The sequence below is a fragment of the Scleropages formosus genome, chromosome 1 (genome assembly GCF_900964775.1).
Source record: "Scleropages formosus chromosome 1, fSclFor1.1, whole genome shotgun sequence".
NCBI lineage: Eukaryota > Metazoa > Chordata > Actinopteri > Osteoglossiformes > Osteoglossidae > Scleropages > Scleropages formosus.
In genome coordinates, this window is record NC_041806.1 from 36849639 (window position 1) to 36868241 (window position 18603).

Genomic DNA, 18603 nt, shown 5'->3' on the forward strand with positions numbered 1-18603 from the left:
GCAGTGCTGCTCTGAGTATTAAAATATCTGCATTTCACATTTAACCGTTTGTGTAATTTTTTGTCACAAATAACTCCAAAGAAATGTTAAAATCAACTGACAGAAAAAAAACAGTTTTGAGGCATTGATGTAAATTACCTTCTAGTTATTGATGCAGATTTTTTTTTCCTGAAATGCATATAATCATTTCATTTCTGTATTTTATGGGGTCTATTTCATGGTTCCTATTGATTTCTTCAGTAGGCCATCAATCTAATAGGACAGTTCATCAATAATTTAGTGTTATGCAGTGGTCATTTGTAATATATATCTATTTGTTTTCCTTTAAAGCTCCATATTGGCAATGCAATCTGGCTCCTTAATATGGCCAAACATTATTTCCCTTTTAACCGTAGAATTTATTCTGGCTCTCACACGCTTTCGTCTATGATTTCCTTTACTTACTCAGGTGAAATATTGTAACTGAAAAGGAACCAATATTAAGATGAAATGGAGAGAGTGTTAGATTAGCTCTAAATAAGAGGAAAACTAATTTAAAAACTAGCTGGTTGCCAAAATGACATATAACAAATAAATATGGAGGTTTCCTCGCTCACTTAAAACAGAAAAAGCAAACCTAAATGAACTGGACTTATTCTGAAAAATGGGACAGATACTAATTTCTCAGTCGTTCTAATATTCAGTTGTGCATTTCAACTTTAATCAGGCAACAATCAAATGTTTTTGACACTGTAGTCTTCCCTAAAATTTACATTGCATTATTTATAATTAGAGGGGGTGCGGTGGCGCAGTGGGTTGGGCCGTAGTCCTGCTCTCCGGTGGGTCTGGGGTTCAAGTCCCGCTGGGGGTGCCTTGTGGCGGACTGGCGTCCCGTCCTGGGTGTGTCCCCTTCCCCCTCCGGCCTTACGCCCTGTGTTGCCGGGTAGGCTCCGGTTCCCCGTGACCCTGTAAGGGACAAGCGGTTCTGAAAATGTGTGTGTGTGTGTGTGTGTGTGTATTTATAATTATTGGTATGAATTTGGTCAGTTGTATTTTATACAATGGAACATGGTGGCACAGCAGCTACAGCTGGCGCCGGGCACCTCCCGAAATGCTCAGTGTGCATGGGTTCGACTCCAGCTCAGAGTGTGTGCAGTTTGAATGTTTGGCCTGTGTTTGTACCGCTCAGAGAGGTGCGGAATAAGGTGCTTACAAACCGCTTCCGTACCTCCTGTGCCTAGAAATCCGTGCAAGTGGTCACCAAGGGTGGGATGATTGGCTGACACTTACACATTTTTTACAATTTCAATTACAACATCAATACTTTTTCAAGTACACAGCTGACAATGACAGCTATAGATTAAATCTTTCCCCAACTGTGAAACAGTAAATTAAGGCCTTGGGTAAGAGCAGTACCTGCTTTTAAAATAAATCACTCTTACACAACAGGTTGCAGCATGCATTAAAAAGTGGCCAGAGGATAGCAATACATTTTGTGCAAAACGTGTCCTCAGTACCAGCGATTCTGTTCTAAATGTCACTATAAAATGGTCTAAAACATAAATGTAGAAAAACATCTATGACATCTGTCTTCCGGAAAGATCCGATATCCACTGCACGAGGGCAACAGCGAGTGGCGTTCGAGCCAGCGCAGCAGTCATGCAAAACCGCCTGTCATTGCGTGTGGTAAAATCCCCGGGAATCGTACAGCGCCGACTCCCTGCTTACAACACTAAAAGGTTCTTGTTCCAGGAACTGCTTATTCCTGGCATGGCCCTGGTCCTGCTGATTCCATTAGGCAACGGTAATGCTGCATAATAAGTTGCCATCATGGGGGGGGGGGGTCACGTGCAATCTCAAGATGCACAACCGCGCCCGTTGGTCCGGTGTGCACCAGAGAGACACTCTCACTGTAACGCCAAGCAAATTGCATAACTATATCGATCTTGGACTTAAATAGTACTGGAGGATGCATGAACTCAGCACACTCACACGGTTGAAAGTCTGCATGTTAATGCCTTAGATGGAGGCATTATGGAGGCAGCTTTTGGTTTGATTCCTACTGCTCAGGTTGCTAAACACTGCATGCAGAAAAGGGTTGCTGACTTGGGATCTGTGCATCTTACCCTGATCCCAACCCTGACCTGGGATCTGTGCATCTTACCCTGATCCCAACCCTGACCTGGGATCTGTGCGTCTTACCCTGATCCCAGTCCAGCTCCCCTGGAAGTGATGGCACGTCCTCCAGCAGGGGGCAGTGGCCGATTACCTCACACAACACAGTACAGCCAGGTCGCCTAACGCTGTACTGTATTGCGAAAGTGGACATCGCAGGCCCCCATTAACAAACATGAGACCGGCCATTAAAATATATACATGCATGCAATAAATTGAACTGCTAAAATGAAAAAAAGAAAAAAAAAAAAAAAAAGTGAAAATGGGTTTTAAGCTTAGAAAAGGTTGTAACGTCACAATGCCGCAACTCGAGTTATTCTTATCAGACCAGATCTGTGCAATTTTTATTTTAGAAAGGCGAATAGGGCCAACATGAAGCTTTAGTAAAAAAAAAACCACATGCATAAAAAAAAGCAAACACACAGCGCGCGCGATGTTTCTTACAAGGTCATTCTCTTTGGATATCTGATCTGACCTTGAACCCTCAGCGGGGGGGGCTTCGCGATTATGCGGCCAGAGCGCGCGCGCGCGCACAGTTTGCTTCCAGAAATTCAGTCAACCGATCGCTCAATCAATAAATCTTCGCGGTTCTCATTAGTTGCCTCGTAATGGAGGCAACGAAGGCGCAGCCCCGCGCTACTTCCACTCGCGCGCTCACCGCGCCGTGCCCGCGCCCGCCCAACTACGTTCTCTGTCACTGGTGACGTCACGCGAAGATTCTCTCCGGGGCAGCTGCACGAGAGCAGATAATGGAAACGACTGTGTAAATTAGCCTTGTAAATAAGAGGAGCCGAAGTGCTAGGGTATCGTGAGCAGTAATAGTAAACGATAAAAGGGCAACAGCAGAGAGAGAGCGAGAGAGAGAAGAAGAGGAAAGAAAAAAAAAAAAAAAAAAAAAAACCATTTGGATTAATAAGGGTGAACGCAAACGAGAAGGACTCGGACAACTTTGAAGTGAGGATCCTCCTGTTTTCGCGGCTGAAATGTAGGTGCCGCCGCCGGCTGGGATTCGACTGCTTCGCAGCACATGATTTGAGCGGATGGCGGACTGTAGATGGACGGTGACCGTTACGGGACGCTCGGCGGCCTAAGACGGGCGGCGGGGCTCGCAGGGACTGACTACATGTGACTGACATTCATTGACTCCCTTCGGGCTGCCGCTCGGTCTGCTACGATGATGGTGGCTGCGCGACCCGGCGGGGTACTTCGGACGCGGGCTGACGGCTCATTTTAACGCGCGGTTTAAACGCCGCTACGTCCACTCTGCGCTCGCTCCTGTAGCTCTCACACGCCGGCGCCGTGTCTCTCTGTACCACTTGGCGGATTAAACCCGGGGGGCGCGCTGAGCATCCAGCCGAGCCTTAAATCGCAAGTGCGGCCGCCCTCGGACGGAAGCCCTCTGGCGCCGCTTTCTCTGCTCTTGGTCAGTGTCGCACTGGCGGTCTGCGGACCGGCTTCGCTGCCAAGCAGTCGACACGACGTCCGCCTAAGAAGTGCGGTTGAGTGGCAGCCGGTAAATAAACGGCTCGGCCGCCGGCGACGGCGGCGGCGCCGCTACCAACCAGGCCAGACCCAGAGCCGCCGAAGGGGAGCGACCGTAGGGTTATATTCATTGCTGCGGCCGCCGCGGCGCGAGTCCCTCCCGCAGCACATCTCGCCGTCGCTGTTCTGTGAGGGGCGAAGCGCCTGTCCGTCTTCTCACACCATTTCCTGGTTTACAGCCGTGCTTCCACCCCCTGGCTCTCCTCCTCCTGCTGCTGCTCCTCCTCGGTGCTCCAGGAGGCCGGGCTCCCCCCGCGTCCCCATGACCTCAGCGCCGCGGACGGCGCACACTCGGCTCGGCGGGGACGCGCTGTGAACGCGGCGGCGGCCTCGGCGGCTCCATCGACGGGAACGCGGCGCCAAGCCAAGGCTCCATATTCAGGTGGGTGGTGCAAGGCGGCAGGAGGATGTGAGCCCGAAACCCTCAGAGTTGCTTGTTTTATTTTTGAAAAATAATCTTGTATACTATATAGCCGACGCGCAACTAGCGGTTCTGTCGGGTAACGTTTCTCCGTCCGCGTATAATCGCTGCTGCGCTGCTCCAGCCCCGCCATCCGAGAAGCTCTTCTTGCCGGCTTAGCTATATTATTGAATTGGCCCCGTAAAATAAATGTATGTTGCGCTATTGACACAGCAGATCGTGTTGGGAACCGGGCGTGGAGTCGGAGCGGCTATGCGGTGGAAGCTCCTCTGCTTTGCTGCTGACACGAGGCGCCCGCTCGTGAAGGACATGATGATGATGATGATGATGATGATCATCATCATCATCATCATCCTCGCGCTCCATAACGTGGCGGCGGCGGCAATAATAACGCTCTGACGACGTGACGAGAGGTCGGAGAGCGGCGACAGCGCTGATGATGATGTGCTGTGCGCCAGAACTTTGAACGCAGTGTCTCTCCGTGGGGCTCTAGACACATCCGCTTCAGCCTTCTGTCAAGCAGGCGCTGACCTGTTTGTCTCGGAGAGGTTGTTGGTTCAGCCACCAGTCATTGATACTGCTGCAGTGCCCTTGAGCAAGTTACTGACCCCAGATGACTCCAGTAAGAATACCACACACACACACACTGAAATCGCTTGTCTCAACTGGGGTCGCGGCGTACCGGAGCCTAACGCGGGCATAAGGCCGGAGGGGGAGGGGACGCACCCAGGGCGGGATGCCAGTCGGTCACAAGGCACCCCAGGCAGGACTTGAACCCCAGACCTGCCGAAGACCAGGACCAACCCACTGCGCCGTTGCACCCCCTACCCCTTTGTGTAAATGGGTGTAATCCTGGAAGTCTGCAACCAGTCAACTGAGCAACACCTTATCCATCCATCTACAGAGGCTGCTTATCCAGTTCTGGGTTGCGGTCAGTCCTGGGAGACAGTACTAGGTGGAATGTACCCTGGACAGGATGCTGCTTCACTGCACTGCAGTCACCGACACGCGTCTATTAACGTAAAAGTACAGACCACCGGTCCAGGTGTTCGAGGTTGGCTTTTGGATTGCGGACGTTTCACCAGAGCCTCGACTGGCGATGAAACGTTTGCGATCCAAAAGCCGACCTCGCCGAACACCTGGACATCCGGATCAACGACCCGAGCTACGAACACCACCGATCTTCTCTAGCGTTTCTAGCTAAGGGCCGCCAGTCCTGCTGAAACGTGTCTCTAGACTGCGGGAACTAGAACACCGAAGGTTGAATCTCTGTGAACTTGGAAACTCCATGCGGAGCCTGATTCGAACTCGGGTCTGAATCCAGAGCCGAGGAGCTCTGAGGAGCCAGCGCTGCCCACCGTGCACTATGCTGTATCCACAATGATTTAAGTAGTAATGGGCTGCAGTAGGCTGGGACCCTGCCTAGGCTGTCTGGTGCTTCTTGCCCTGTGGTTCCAGGATAGGCTGTGGGCCACTGGGGTCCTGTGTTCAGGCAAGTGGTTTTCAACAATGAATGAATGAATAATTTCTTTACCTCTTTTCTCCACGTGCAGGGAGAGCCCCGCTAGAGAGGATGGCACTGCGTTTGGAAGAGGCCCGGAAACTGGGCTGGATCCTGCTGAAGGCCTTGATGCGTTTCACGTTCATGTTCATCAACAACTGTGTCGCCATACCCTCCTACTGCTTGTACCTGCTGCTACTACAGCCGCTGCGTGTCATGGACAGTCGCACTTTCTGGTACATCGAAGGAGTGATGTTCAAGTGGATGTTGGCGATGGTGGCATCCTGGGGCTGGGTTGCAGGTTACACAGGTAAAGTCCTTTGTAAGGGTGACTGCCTTATTAGTATCACCTCTCTTTTGCTTTGTGTTGCGGTATGGAAGACTGATGTGAAGATGTGGGTGTGATATTTATATGCAGAGACTTAATTGATACATGAATGAAAATGTGTGTTTTTCTTTTTTTAATCAATGCCAAATCTTGGTGTGGCGCTAGTGTCCAGAACTTGTCTGGCACACCTCATTAGTGTTCAGATGCTTCCTTGGTTTAGTATTATGTTATGTGATGTGCTGTTGCCATCTGTCATGGCGGACTTGGCCAGTTACTTACTTTCCCTGCAGGACAACTGTGATACAATGTAAGCAGCTCCGTCTGAACCACGTCATCCTAATCTGGCCGAAATGTGTCTGTTTGGGCAGTGGGTCGTACAGTGACGTACAGCACGAATGTGTCCCATCTATCCTTTAACTGTTTGTTCAATATAGGGCTGCAGTTGTCTGGAGACATGGAGCGTGAGACAGGGTGCACCTTGCATGGAATGCCAGTCCGTCTCAGGGGCAATCATATTTATTCACCACACTAAACTCCCTGCAGTCACTCGTGTAAAATTGGGTAATTTAATCACCGGTTCACCTAAAAGGTGTATGCTTTTTGTACTATGGGAGGAAACCAGAGTACCCGGAGGAAGCGCACATAAACATGTGAAGTCCGTACAAATAGAGCTGCATTTCAACACATGTTTGAACCCACAACTCAGGAGCTGTATGGCACCAGCGGTGCACATGGCAGCCCTGTGCTGCTCTGCATATACATATATACTGTATAACTGTAAAGCAGAATGAATGGTGCTGGCTACCACTGTGGAATTATGAACAAAGGGGTGTAGGTCCTGCTTGACTTGTGACCACATCTAGTTAACTGTAACCTTTCTTATGTCCAGTTGATTAAGGAATCTTGGGCTGCCTCCTTATTGAAGGGGGTTGGTGCGAGAGGCAGGCGGCGTAATTTTACAGACTGGAATGTGGGGAAGGTGCCCTGATCTTTCTAGAGCACTGCACTGAATTGAAAGTGATGCTTCAGATCTTTGAAAGCATTTCTCTCTCTCTCTCACTCACACACACCAGCTGATGAATATTTTAAAGCAGCCCCACACTTACCTTTTTAGGTACAATATTTGCAAGGATGCTCAGCCCCTTCCCCCAAGTTGCTAAATAAGATTTTCATTGACTGACTAATTTGCAGTTAACTTGTTTCTCCAGGAGACTCTATTTTGGCTGTTTTTGTTTAGTAGTGGAAGAACCTGACTCTTACCAAATACTATAAAATACACAAGTGACACAAGTACCCAGTTTACTAGCCAGGTTAAGACATGAGGTATTACCCTGCAGTTTACTGGTACAGGTATGTTCTGTTTTGCCCTTTGGTTCTGAATTAAGGGATAGGTGATGACCTGAAAAAGGGTAGACTGGGTAAAGAATAGTTGGTTTAGTTCCCTTCCACATTGAATTGGATTGCAGTTGGAGTTTGGCTAGGAAACCTCAACTGGTTACTGCAAGCCCTCCCAATGGCTTGGGGTATTTCCTTTTCTGGTTTTAAAAGGTTAACTTGCCCAAAATCATTCAGCAACATGACTGACTGTCATCCCATGTCATTGCCAAGGGATCCGAGTAGCACCAAAGTGGGGGAGCAGTCTGGATTCCTGCGTCTTTTTGTTTTTGGGTTAAGGTGACCTTCCCCATCACGTTTCTTGGTACTTTAAATCACTGCTGAATTGTCAGGCCTGTTTGTACATCAAAGTCTGGAACTGCACATTCAATTAGATGTTGCCTGGAGTCAACGGAGGTCTTTGTGAAAGTTGCACTTTAGTCGGAACCCCATGACTTGCTGGGTGAGGGACTGTAGGCTGGAATGAATCAGCATTCCTCTTATCAGGGAGGATCACTCCTGATAAACACTCAGGCTCCAGGGGGAGAAGCGTTCAGGAAACTTTACGCGAACCTCCCCGGCAGCAGAGAAATGGGAGCAACTGGCGACGTGGAGGGTTGTTGGTTCGGCACTGAAAGGAGAGCATAGGGTGGGCAGATATGGGAGGCCTCTGCTTCCAGAGAGTGACCTGAAAGCAGTGTTCCCTGGATGCATGCAAGCTGTTGCTGCATTGGGCTTCGGATGGGCGGTCCCCTGTAGCTCCGAGTTAACTGAACCGGTGCTGACGGATGGATGCCTCTGTCCCCTGCTTTCTCTGCTCTGCCAAGAGCCCTTGTCAGCGGGAGGACCCAGTTTCCTCACCCTGCTCGTGCTGTACCATCGGGACACTGATGCTGCGTTGCTTGCTCATGTTAAATTGAGTCTTGGTGTTTTCGCTTAGTTTCGTTATCCCGGAAGTGAATGCAGTTGACGTGCGGTGGGCATTTCAGAGGTGTCACGGTTGCCGAAGTAGCAGCAGTGCCGCATTTCAGCTGGGCCCAAGCTCATTCTTTTGAGTCCTAGTTGATGTTGTGGCTGACGCAGGAAACTTGGATTCTACAAACACAGTACAACATGTAAATTACAACTGCAGATGTATGTCTAATGTATGAGGTTTTTATGTTTGAAGATATGGGGTGGCATGTAGCCCTACTTCCAACAAGCATCGCTGTGTTGGGCTGTCCTTTTACTCTGAAGTAACAGGTTTCTTACGCATGGCTTTTAACAAAGGACAAATAGGAAGTTGGCATAGTTTATTTTTGGAATGCATAACATTTCTACCGCTTAAAACATGCCCCCCTCCCCCAAGTATGGGTCAATCGTAAACTGAGATCTTTCCCTTAGAAGGAGTTGCAGTATGAGGATGAATCACTGCTCAGTAACTGATCTGACAGCTGCGCGTTACCTCTCCCTTTCCCTTCGGAGTAATTTCCTGAGTCGTGGAGCAGAAGGCCAGGAGTGTCTGATGGTTCGGCCCCATGTCGTGCTCTGCCGTAACGAGGTGACCGTGGCAATACGAGTGCCTGTTGGGTCCTGTCCTCCACAACGTGCTTCTGTAACACGTGGTTTCATCAGCAGGCACAGTCCATGGAAGAGACTGCCAGTTGGCGCGGTGCCCCTCCGAGGTTTCGATACGATCCAGAACTGAAGACGTGTACGTGAAACTCTGTGCAACAAGAGTTTACTGTTCCAGGTTAATCTGGGATGTGTTGGCGAGAAATGCGAATGTGAGTAGCAACCAGGCTCCTCAGCAGGAACATCATCCTGCAGCCCATGTAACTTGATTGCTTTGAGATCAGGTGATATGTGCACTCTTGTGACATACTTTGGTTGCTGCTGCTGGGATTTCTTTTTTAAAAAAAAAAAAAAAAAATGGGAGTAGGATATGATGCTGAAGGTGATGGAGGGCCTTCTTCCCACACTTTAATATTGCACACAGCCCTCATGGTCCTGGAATCCTGTGGGCCTTTACCCTTCCCCCACCTCCTTCTCCACACAATGCATTCTGTCTGTCCCCTACCTCCCGACAGGAGCTGACCGCTACTGTACAGTATCTTCCTGCCCTCCGGTGTTGGCAGTTCGCAGCCTGGCACAGGTGTGGGCTCGTGGTGTTATGGAAGAGCTCTATAGGCTGACGGGGCAGTGGTCCAGGACTGCGTAACATTTACTTTTGTCTCATTTCCTCAGTCGGGACGTGGCTGCTGGCAGGGATTTCTGTGGATGTGGGCAATTTCTGAACTGCTAAATGCCATGAGGCCGATTTTAATGCAGTGTGTAGACCGGGAGTGGGCAACTGTAGTCCTTTTGTGCTGCGGGTTGCGTTGCTTTTCTCTCCGGCTGAGCTCTTAATTACTCCGCCTTCATTTGGATTTCGATTGAATGCATCGCATGATTAACATTAAACCGAATGCATTAGTTCACTTTTTTTTAACCAAATTATTTTATTCAGCCATTGTGTGTGTGTGTGTGTGTGTGTGTGTCCTCTTGTGCTAACGTTCCTTTGAGACTAAAACCCCAACACTATCAAATCTGTTTATCAATCCTTAATTGACTAAGCAGTCAGGGGCAGAAATGTTTTCTCCATTAAGTAAACTTATTTGTCGGTTATCACTCATTCGGCTTTGTATGATGGGTGGGGGATGACAAGTTGTGTAGAAATACTGTTGGTTTAAGGAGATGCGAACAGATTTGAGAATCCCTGTCAAGGTTGAGTAACAAAGTTCAGCTGTGGGTTTGAGTCCAGCTTGCTCCATGAGGAGTTCACATCTTCTCCCTGTGCTCATGTAGGTTTTCTGCAGGTACTCTGGTTTCCTCCCATAATCAAAAGATGTAGTTGCGGGGTGTCTAGTGTAGTATGTTTAGTGTTGAGTCATCCAGGCCATAGGTGTCAGCTAAAGAACAGTTGCATGTTACGTTGGGAAAAACTGTGCCGACTAATGGGAATAAAAGTGTGGCGCATCTGACCCCAGCGTACAGCCATACCTGGTGTTCCTCTCGGGGACTGCAAAGCAGATTAAGGGGTTGTGTTGATGTGGCCGGTTGCACGGCGATGTCACTCTTTCAGGCATAGCGTGTCCGTCTGGAATGTTAGGTAAGACGATTGAGTCTAGCTGCTGACACCGACTGCAGTGAGCCATCCCTCAACACCCTGTGATTCATCGGGAAGATTAAATGATTATACCTGAGATTACGCACCTAATGGTAGACTGCAATTCAGCCGCATCAAGGATATTCGTTTTGTATGCTGTTCAGACCCTTATTACAATTTCCTTTAAATGGTCGTTCTTGTTAGTGACCAATGTCATTTTGACTCCTCTCCCTTCCACAAACAACGGATTATGATGATGTTAATTGCTGCTTTATTCTTTTTGACATTTATGTGTTGGTTTGGGTATGTAGATTTGAAATTTCACATGCAAAAGTTTGCAAAAAAGGAAATTTCTTTAGTGTTTAAGGGTATGATGCATGCATCGGTGCCTCCATTCAGACTAGCAACCAGTTGCTTTTGCGATACCCCTGGGGTTTTGATACAATCAGTTGACTGATCTTTCATGTGTGCTGTATATTTTTTTTTTTCCTCCCTTTCCTGTACTGAGAAAGCTTGATAGTTTTTTGATCTGAAATTTTTTAGTTGAAATTTGAAGGGAGCCTAACATTCCTGAACGCATTTACATTTATTCATTTAGCAGATGCCTTTCTCCAGCGACGTACATCTCAGCGAAAATACAATTAGTGCATTACATTAGGAGAAAGACAGTTGCAGACGTGCATTTAAGTAAACCTAGTTTACTTTGCACTTGATGCACCGATGTTCATCGCTCGAGTAGGTGCATCAAGCGCAGAGTAGATGAATCCTGATAACCTTCCTACAAATTTTAAGGTACACAAACATTTACATACAATACAGGAGTAGTGGCTATGTAAAGGGTTATCTGGGGATGATCAAAGTTACGGTGCATGAACATTTACACCACACATGAGCTGGAGAGATCCTGGGTGAATTTAAAGAAATACACTACAGGTGTAAGGTATCTAAAGTCAGTGAAATAGATTCTGTGACACCACTTTACTGGTCCAGGTTTGTGTGGGATGGTTCAGCAAGAAATGTGAAGGCAGGTAGCAACTGGGGCCCTCAGCAGGAACCTCATTCCTGGAGCACATACTGCTTGATAGCTTTGAAACTTGATACCTGTGCTCCTCTGACACACTTTGGCTTGAAGCTGCTGGGGTTGAACTCTCTGGAATGTTAGGGAGGAGGTGCTGTTTTGTCAGGGAATGATGCTGATTTACCCCCCCCCCCGGGCATGGTTTTACTGCTCCTCAAGTCTCTGAAAAAATGAGGCGCTCCCATCGGGCGTACCCGACCCTTTACTTCACTGCTAGATAAGTGGCATCCACCGTGGTGTGTGCACCATCCTGTTCACGTTTTGAGCGTACGGCTACGCGAGCTGCCCTCCAGCTGCTGCTCGGCAGTCCTGGGATTAGTCCATAGGTGTGTCATGAAGGTTTCATGGCTTCTCCTGTGACTGAGTCACTGTTTCAAGCAGCACAGCACTGGAGTCCAGTATGGCCTTGCTCTTCCTGTATGAATCACACCGTCATCCACCGAGTTTACTAATTAACTCCACCCGAAATGCGCCGTCTCTCCCTTTCGCCCACATCCGAGCAGTCGGATCAGTCCTCGCCCAGCTTTTTTATTGCTCCGCTTTCTTAACTGCTAAAGAGCTGTAAGGTATGTTCCTCAAAGTGTTCTTAAAAGCTGGGGGGGACGGCACGGGGGGTGGTCTCTCTTCTGTGTTTTGCACCGAGTCCCCATGGATTGTTGAACTTGGCTTTCCTAAGGCACTGAACACACAAACCTGAATGTTTGTTTGAATTTGCCGTTCACGTCGCCTGCTGGGCTGCGTCCTCTGATTGGCGATCCGGTGAAGCTCTTTGTTCGGTGCTCGGTGGGTTTTGTGCATAATCCTGCCATCCGGGGAGATGAGGAAGCTGTTGCCTTCAGTTAAGGAGGGGTTGCTTCCTATGATTCAGTTACGTGGCCTGTACTGATGTAACATTTGGAAATGGGTAAGGCACACCACTGGAAGAAGAGCTTACACACTCTTCCAGGAGCTGTCTAATAACGCTGAACTAATCCAATGTCAGGCCAGTCATAGTTTCTCTTTCAGAAGCTTCATTTTAAATGTTCGGGGAGATGAGCTCTTAAAGCAATAAACCACTTCCTGGTACTGAGAACCTCATTAAAGGCCACATTAAGACGCGGCGGCAACTCAAGGACACTATGGCTGTTCGCTGTGGGCGGAATTTGTCCGAATGAAAATTTTTAAAGGCCACTCGGAGCTTGTTTGGGAAGTCATGGTCTGATTACATGTTGCCATTTTCTGCAGAAACATCTAAAAATATTTTCATAAATGAAAAACATTGATAGGCTAATGTGAAATTTGAATATGAAAATGAGTGAAATAAGAGCCATATTCTGTCCGCATGGATCGCTGAGCAGCTTCGTAGCTTTACCTTTAGGGTCACCGTAACGCACCTTTTGAAATTATCCTGAAGTTTTCAGCCATATTTTACAAAATAGGTGTGATGCTCTTTAAGGGCAGTTTTCTAAATGATGTTTGTAAAATCTCAGCATCATAAATCACATTGATAATTCGTAATTAGTTTGGATATGTAAGCATTTCCTCTCGGCTCTCTTCCGCCAAATTTTAGCAAAGTAGGGATCAGCAACAAAACTTAAGTCTTGACATGTTGAACAGTCTTGCATAGTCAACCAACCTTTGGCCACGATTGTAGGAAACAAGTATTGTGTCACCATGAAATGATGGGCAAGTTATTTATAACCTGTTATTTATCCATTGCTCATCCTTTTGTCTGTTGCCTTAGTCAGTGAACTGGTGAATTTGGTCCAATGTTAGGCCAATCCGTTTATCTTTGACACAATCCACTAGTGAAAGGCATCTGTGCACTGCATGAAGATGCTCTGGTGTTTGATGAAACTGATGCTTCGCTTCTATTCCCCCCCTTTTGTTGAGCCTAAACTTCAGGTTTCAAGGCTCTTGATCCTTTGACTATATCCCATCATGGGGATCGGTCTTTCTAAATTTAAGCTGAGGACATGTGGATGTAGACCTATCATTCCCCCTCCAGTAGCATTTGGTGCTTTAAGGAAGTGACACATGACTCTGTCAAGAGTGATGAAGATAAAGAAAATGCTGCCTGGGATTGTGATGACAAAGCTTATAGTTGGATGTGTATTGGTGTCCTCATCCGATATATTGTCACACATAGTTTCCCTTTTTTTAAAACCTTTGACATTAAGTTGCTGCCTTTTTTGTTCTTGGAAGTGTCACACTTTTCCCAAAAGTCTTATTCCTATATCCCAGCTTGTGTGTGTGTGTGTGTGTGTGTGTGTTCCTCTAAGCCAGTGCTACTGCATGGTGGAGTAGGTAGAGCACACACAACACAAATAACGGTTAGTATGAAAGGTAACGTTCTCGGATCATGTGCTTTCCTCAGCCAACGCTCTGGTGAGACCTTTCTTCGCCAAATGGGTTTGTGGGAGACAAACTACTTCTAAGGTAGTGTGGTTGATCTTCTCCGCAAGGCTTGTTAGTGTTTTGCTGCTCTGAGTTCTAAAAAGTTGTTTAACGGTACGCAAGCTTCTGATTGAAGAACTTTAAATGAATTTTAGCACCTAATGAATGGAACCTGTGTTTCCTCTTTTGGTGCCATGCATTCCTTCAGTGGTCAGCGAAAAGCCTGGGGCTTTGCGCTCCTCTCTCTCAGACCTAAGGTTGAGGATGTTATGAGATGCACTACAGGCTCATCTGTTTCACGTCAAGCTGTGCAACTCCAAGGCACATATGCCATCATGATATTGACGTATTGGCACGGTGCTGTCGGCAGGCTAACGTACCACTCTGTCATCTCTCAGCAGGTGGGTGGCAGTAAGTCCATGTATGTTAAAGTCTCAATTTGTAGCCTAATAAAATAAACTTTTTTTTTTAAAATGTATTAAATCAGAGGCCCTTTTTTTTTTTTTTTTTTTTTTTTCCAGGCATTAACATGGACATTGACGCTGCAAAATGTGTGTACAATTAACGTCCCTATTTCTTTTGGTACTTTATGTAATGTTGGAGTTGTCACCTTGGTCTTGATGGACAAAAGTTCAAATCAAAGCAGGCTATAGTGCAGTTGATAAAAGTATTTACCCTGAATTGTGCTGGTAATCACCTAACTATTAATGGGTAAATCATCACAAGTAGCAAAGCATGGTGTATATAACATAACATTAATACTGTTTTGAGTGTGTTATATTTATTACTGCTCCTATGGCTAGTGTCTGGTTTTTAATATATTTGTGTGTGACACATACATACATACATGCATACATACACACACAATGCTGTGTGTGTGTGTGTGTGTGTGTGTGTGTGTGTGTGTGTGTGTGTGTGTCATATGTGGCACGGAGGTCCAAGAGAAATGGAATTTCGTTCTCCTGTACACATGCCTTGCATATGCAGAATGACAAAGTTGATTTTGACTATATGTTGCATCGTAATGAATGTTACTTTGAAGGAAGGCGTAAGCTAAAGATATGAAGACGTTAGCATTGTGTCGGTTGTGATCGAACCAAAAAGTTCAGTGTTTGTGGAGGAATTAACCGATGATGAGCTTGTAGAAACTTGTTTAGGTTAACCCAAGAGTTGAGGAACCAGAATGGTGTAACCGCTGCACAGACAAGTCCATACTGGACACTGATCCTTTGGTTGCCATGCGCTTTGTCATACACGAGTATGTCCTCGTTGACTGCTGTTCCCTCTCCCCAGTGATGGAGTGGGGCGATGACGTGAAGGCCATCTCTGAGGAGGAAGCCGTTGTCATTGTCAACCACCAAGCCACGGGCGACGTCTGCACCCTAATGATGTGCCTGCAGGACAAAGGAACGGTACGTGTTCGCCCGTGAACGCGTGCCACGTTTGGTGGCATCCGCATCACTGCGGCTGGCATTGTCAACTGCCAGGTTTTACCTGCAAGGGGTAACTGAGGAGCGCAAGACATTGTTGTATGGTTTTACACACTTACTGTGTGACAGAAGCTTGAGTGGGAAAACAGGCCGTATCTTTTGAAAAGGGTGGAGGAGGGGGTTATATTAAATAAACTTAATTACTAATTTGAGTGCTAAAGCTGTCTCGTACACTCTTCAGTTTAGAATCTAATTTTCGTAAATACCTGAAACTAAATTGGCCCAAAAAAACCTTTTTTCCTTATTTAAAAAAAATTTAAACAGTTTTCCCGTTCAAAGCTTCTGCTTGCATGTGCGTTTTGTGTTATTTTTAGGTTTGCTCGTAAGCGCTGTCATTTTTCCTCGGCAACATTATAGGAATACCAGCCATGGGTTAGAAGGTGGTTGCTGGGTATCTGATCGCCGGCTCCAGATTTTACAGTAGAGTGCACCGTTGATGCATAATACAATTGTGAAACTTTATATGCTGTCCTAATGGTATCAAGTTCCAATCTCTGGCCTTATTTCAAACAGTAATCAATAGGTCCCCTTAATACAATTAAATCCTGGCAAGAAACCCTGATGGAGGTAGTACGACGTATCGAAGGCTGGATCCTTACGGAGCTCGAAAAAAGCAGACGACGGCACGTGCTGCTCGTACGCTCATCCGTCACTGTCTGGGTTTTAGTGCCACTCGCAGTAGTGCGCACGGTTGGCCCACCGTTGGCAAACGTTCTGCAGCGCTTCTCATCTGTATGTTGCGGCAAAGACGAAACGCGGCGGCTGTAATTGTGCCGTTAATCCTTCCGGTGACATTAGATTTCGCTCTGGCTGCAAGTCGCACAGTTGAGCCAAGAGCTGCTGACGGGGAATGACAGCGCCGCGCACCCACCGGGAGAGCGCCCTGCGTGACAGCTTGTCATTTCGGAGAACGTGCGTCTTGTACAGGCCCGAGGGCTTCTGCCCGGGAGCCGTTTATTGTCGTGATGTGATGTGCTCTAACAGTTGGATGTAGAGCTCATTGGCCCTCGAGTGTTTAGGCTCAAGCTAGAGGTCAAAGGACTGTGACAGGTGACCTCCGGACTGCCTGCCTCCAATTTATTTATTTATGTAGGTCAAGGGTGGAGGCAGACAGCTAATGTAAGAATTGATGGCTCATTCTAGTTTACTGTTAATTGCTGCTGTTCTGTTGGGCTCTTAGTCTTTTCCTTTGCCTTATTCTGGGCTGTTTCACAGGGTGTAATTCACAAAAACATGCATTCACTATTCTACTCTGACCTTGGTTCTTACTTTATTCCTTTTAGGTGGTCCGAAAGATGATGTGGTTGATGGATCACGTGTTCAAATACACAAACTTTGGCCTGGTGTCGCTAATCCACGGGGATTTCTTCATCAGACAGGTAAGTGCCTCAACGCTGCCTTAAACTGCTCCGCTCACAGCTCAAGACGCGCTTCAAATGGCTGGATGGTGGAAGGGGAAGGGTTGCTTTTTGAGGGCAGAAGTACAGGTATTTCTCACACCACTCTGGCTGTACAGGTTATGGGCCAGGAGTGTGGGCTTGATGTAGTGCCCAGTGCACTGGTGCCCTTTCCAGCTGTCCCCTCCACCACCCTGCTGAGGATCTGCGCCAGCTGTCCCCTTCATGCCCTCTGATCCTCTGCTTTTCCTCACAGAGCCCCCACCTATCCCCACAGGCTCAGTATGCCTCTAATGTTGGCCCTGCCAACATCCTAGTGTGCCTACCCTCCAGTGCCCCTTACAGTTGCCAGGCATTACTGAACTCTGGAATAAAAAATCTGCATGGAAGTGGCTCCCACCACAACTCCTTTTGCTGTATGGGATAGTCTGTTTCTGCAGTTTCAGCACCAGGTGCTTGAGCATCATCAGTAATCAGGGTTTTTTTTTTTTTTTCCCCTCCCTCTCTTCCCCCCGCCCCCCCTCCTGAACAGGGTAAAGCACACCGGGACAAGCAGCTGGTTTACCTGAAAGACCACCTGGACAAGTTCTACTATAATCGTGACAGGAAGTGGATTGTCTTGTTCCCCGAGGGGGGCTTCTTACGCAAGCGGCGGGAAACCAGCCAGTTGTTTGCCAAGAAAAATGGCTTGCCACACCTGACACATGTGACCCTGCCCCGCCTGGGGGCGACACAGGTCATCCTGAAGACCCTGGGCCCGCAGCAGGAGAACGGCAGCCTTGGAATGGGGGATGCCAGCACAATAGGTAGGTGTGTGTGTGTGTGTGTGTGTGTGTGTGTGTGTGTGTGTGTGTGTGAGAGAGAGAGAGATTTTTGGTCCACCCCCTTCACCTTTTGACAGGCTCAACAGTGTCTTCAGTCAACCACACAATCCAGTTCCCTCTCCTCTTTGTGGTCAGTAGGTGTGAAGGCAGCTATATGGAGACACGGTTAAAGCAGAAATGCGTAACGTCCCTAACAACCACTCTGTTGGGGTAACGGCTGCTTCTAGGAATTAAGTGAAATAACTCGTGCAAGCCTGGCTTTGTGCATTACGTGCTGTACTAATGGGCTTCTAAAGCAGGGACATGACTCCTTTTGTCAGTCGAATGTTATTACAGCTAGAAAAAATGCTACATTCTTATGTCTCACAGCATGCTGTTTTAGTTTACTTTTTAATAAGTAGAAAGTACACTACAGTTAATGCCTAAACCAATAACATATGTGTTATCAAAGTATCATGTACTGTACATAATTGTATGCAATACTTTTATATGACTGGCAGCACAGTAAGTTTGTTGACAGCACCACAAACGCGTAACACATGGTGCTACGACGTTGCTAGCCTGTTTTCATTCCATTATCTTTTTGGACCACAGTCATATATGCGGTCGGTTAAGTTGCGCATGACTGTGTGTGTGTGTGTGTGTGTGTGTGTAAAATATCCCCCCCCCCCCCCCCCCGGTGCAGCAGATTTGGCCTGTGCCTGCTCTCTGGTAGGTCTGGGGCTCAAGTCCCTCTTGGGGTGCCTTGTGATGGACTGGTGTCCTGTCCTGGCTGCGTCTCCTCCCCCTCCAGCCTTGCGCCCAGTGTTGCTGGGTTATGTTCCGGCTCCTCACGACCCCGCTTGGGACAAGCAGTTTCTGTGTGTGTGCATGTGTGTCCCCAACAGTAACTAGTATTAAAATGTCTTCTGTCAGACTATTGACCTTCTCAAGCTCTCAATTTATTGTAATTGGTGTCTTGTTACATTGCCTTGTTTGCAAAGTTCTCAGG

At 47.5% G+C, this 18603-nt stretch overlaps 1 protein-coding gene across 3 annotated transcripts in view; it reads left to right on the forward strand.

Annotated features, from left to right (window-relative positions):
* Positions 1 to 3060: 3060 nt before the first annotated feature.
* Positions 3061 to 18603, forward strand: part of lpgat1 (lysophosphatidylglycerol acyltransferase 1) — a 33005-nt gene continuing 17462 nt past the window's right edge. For 2 of the 3 annotated variants that reach the window (XM_029257582.1, XM_018743453.2), the window contains exons 1-6: positions 3061 to 3139; positions 3876 to 4078; positions 5671 to 5928; positions 15195 to 15313; positions 16675 to 16770; positions 17321 to 17594. In XM_029257582.1, the coding sequence (XP_029113415.1) occupies positions 5691 to 5928; positions 15195 to 15313; positions 16675 to 16770; positions 17321 to 17594 (727 nt within the window). In that variant the 5' untranslated portion in view covers positions 3061 to 3139; positions 3876 to 4078; positions 5671 to 5690. The other variant, XM_018743452.2, reaches the window with a different exon arrangement.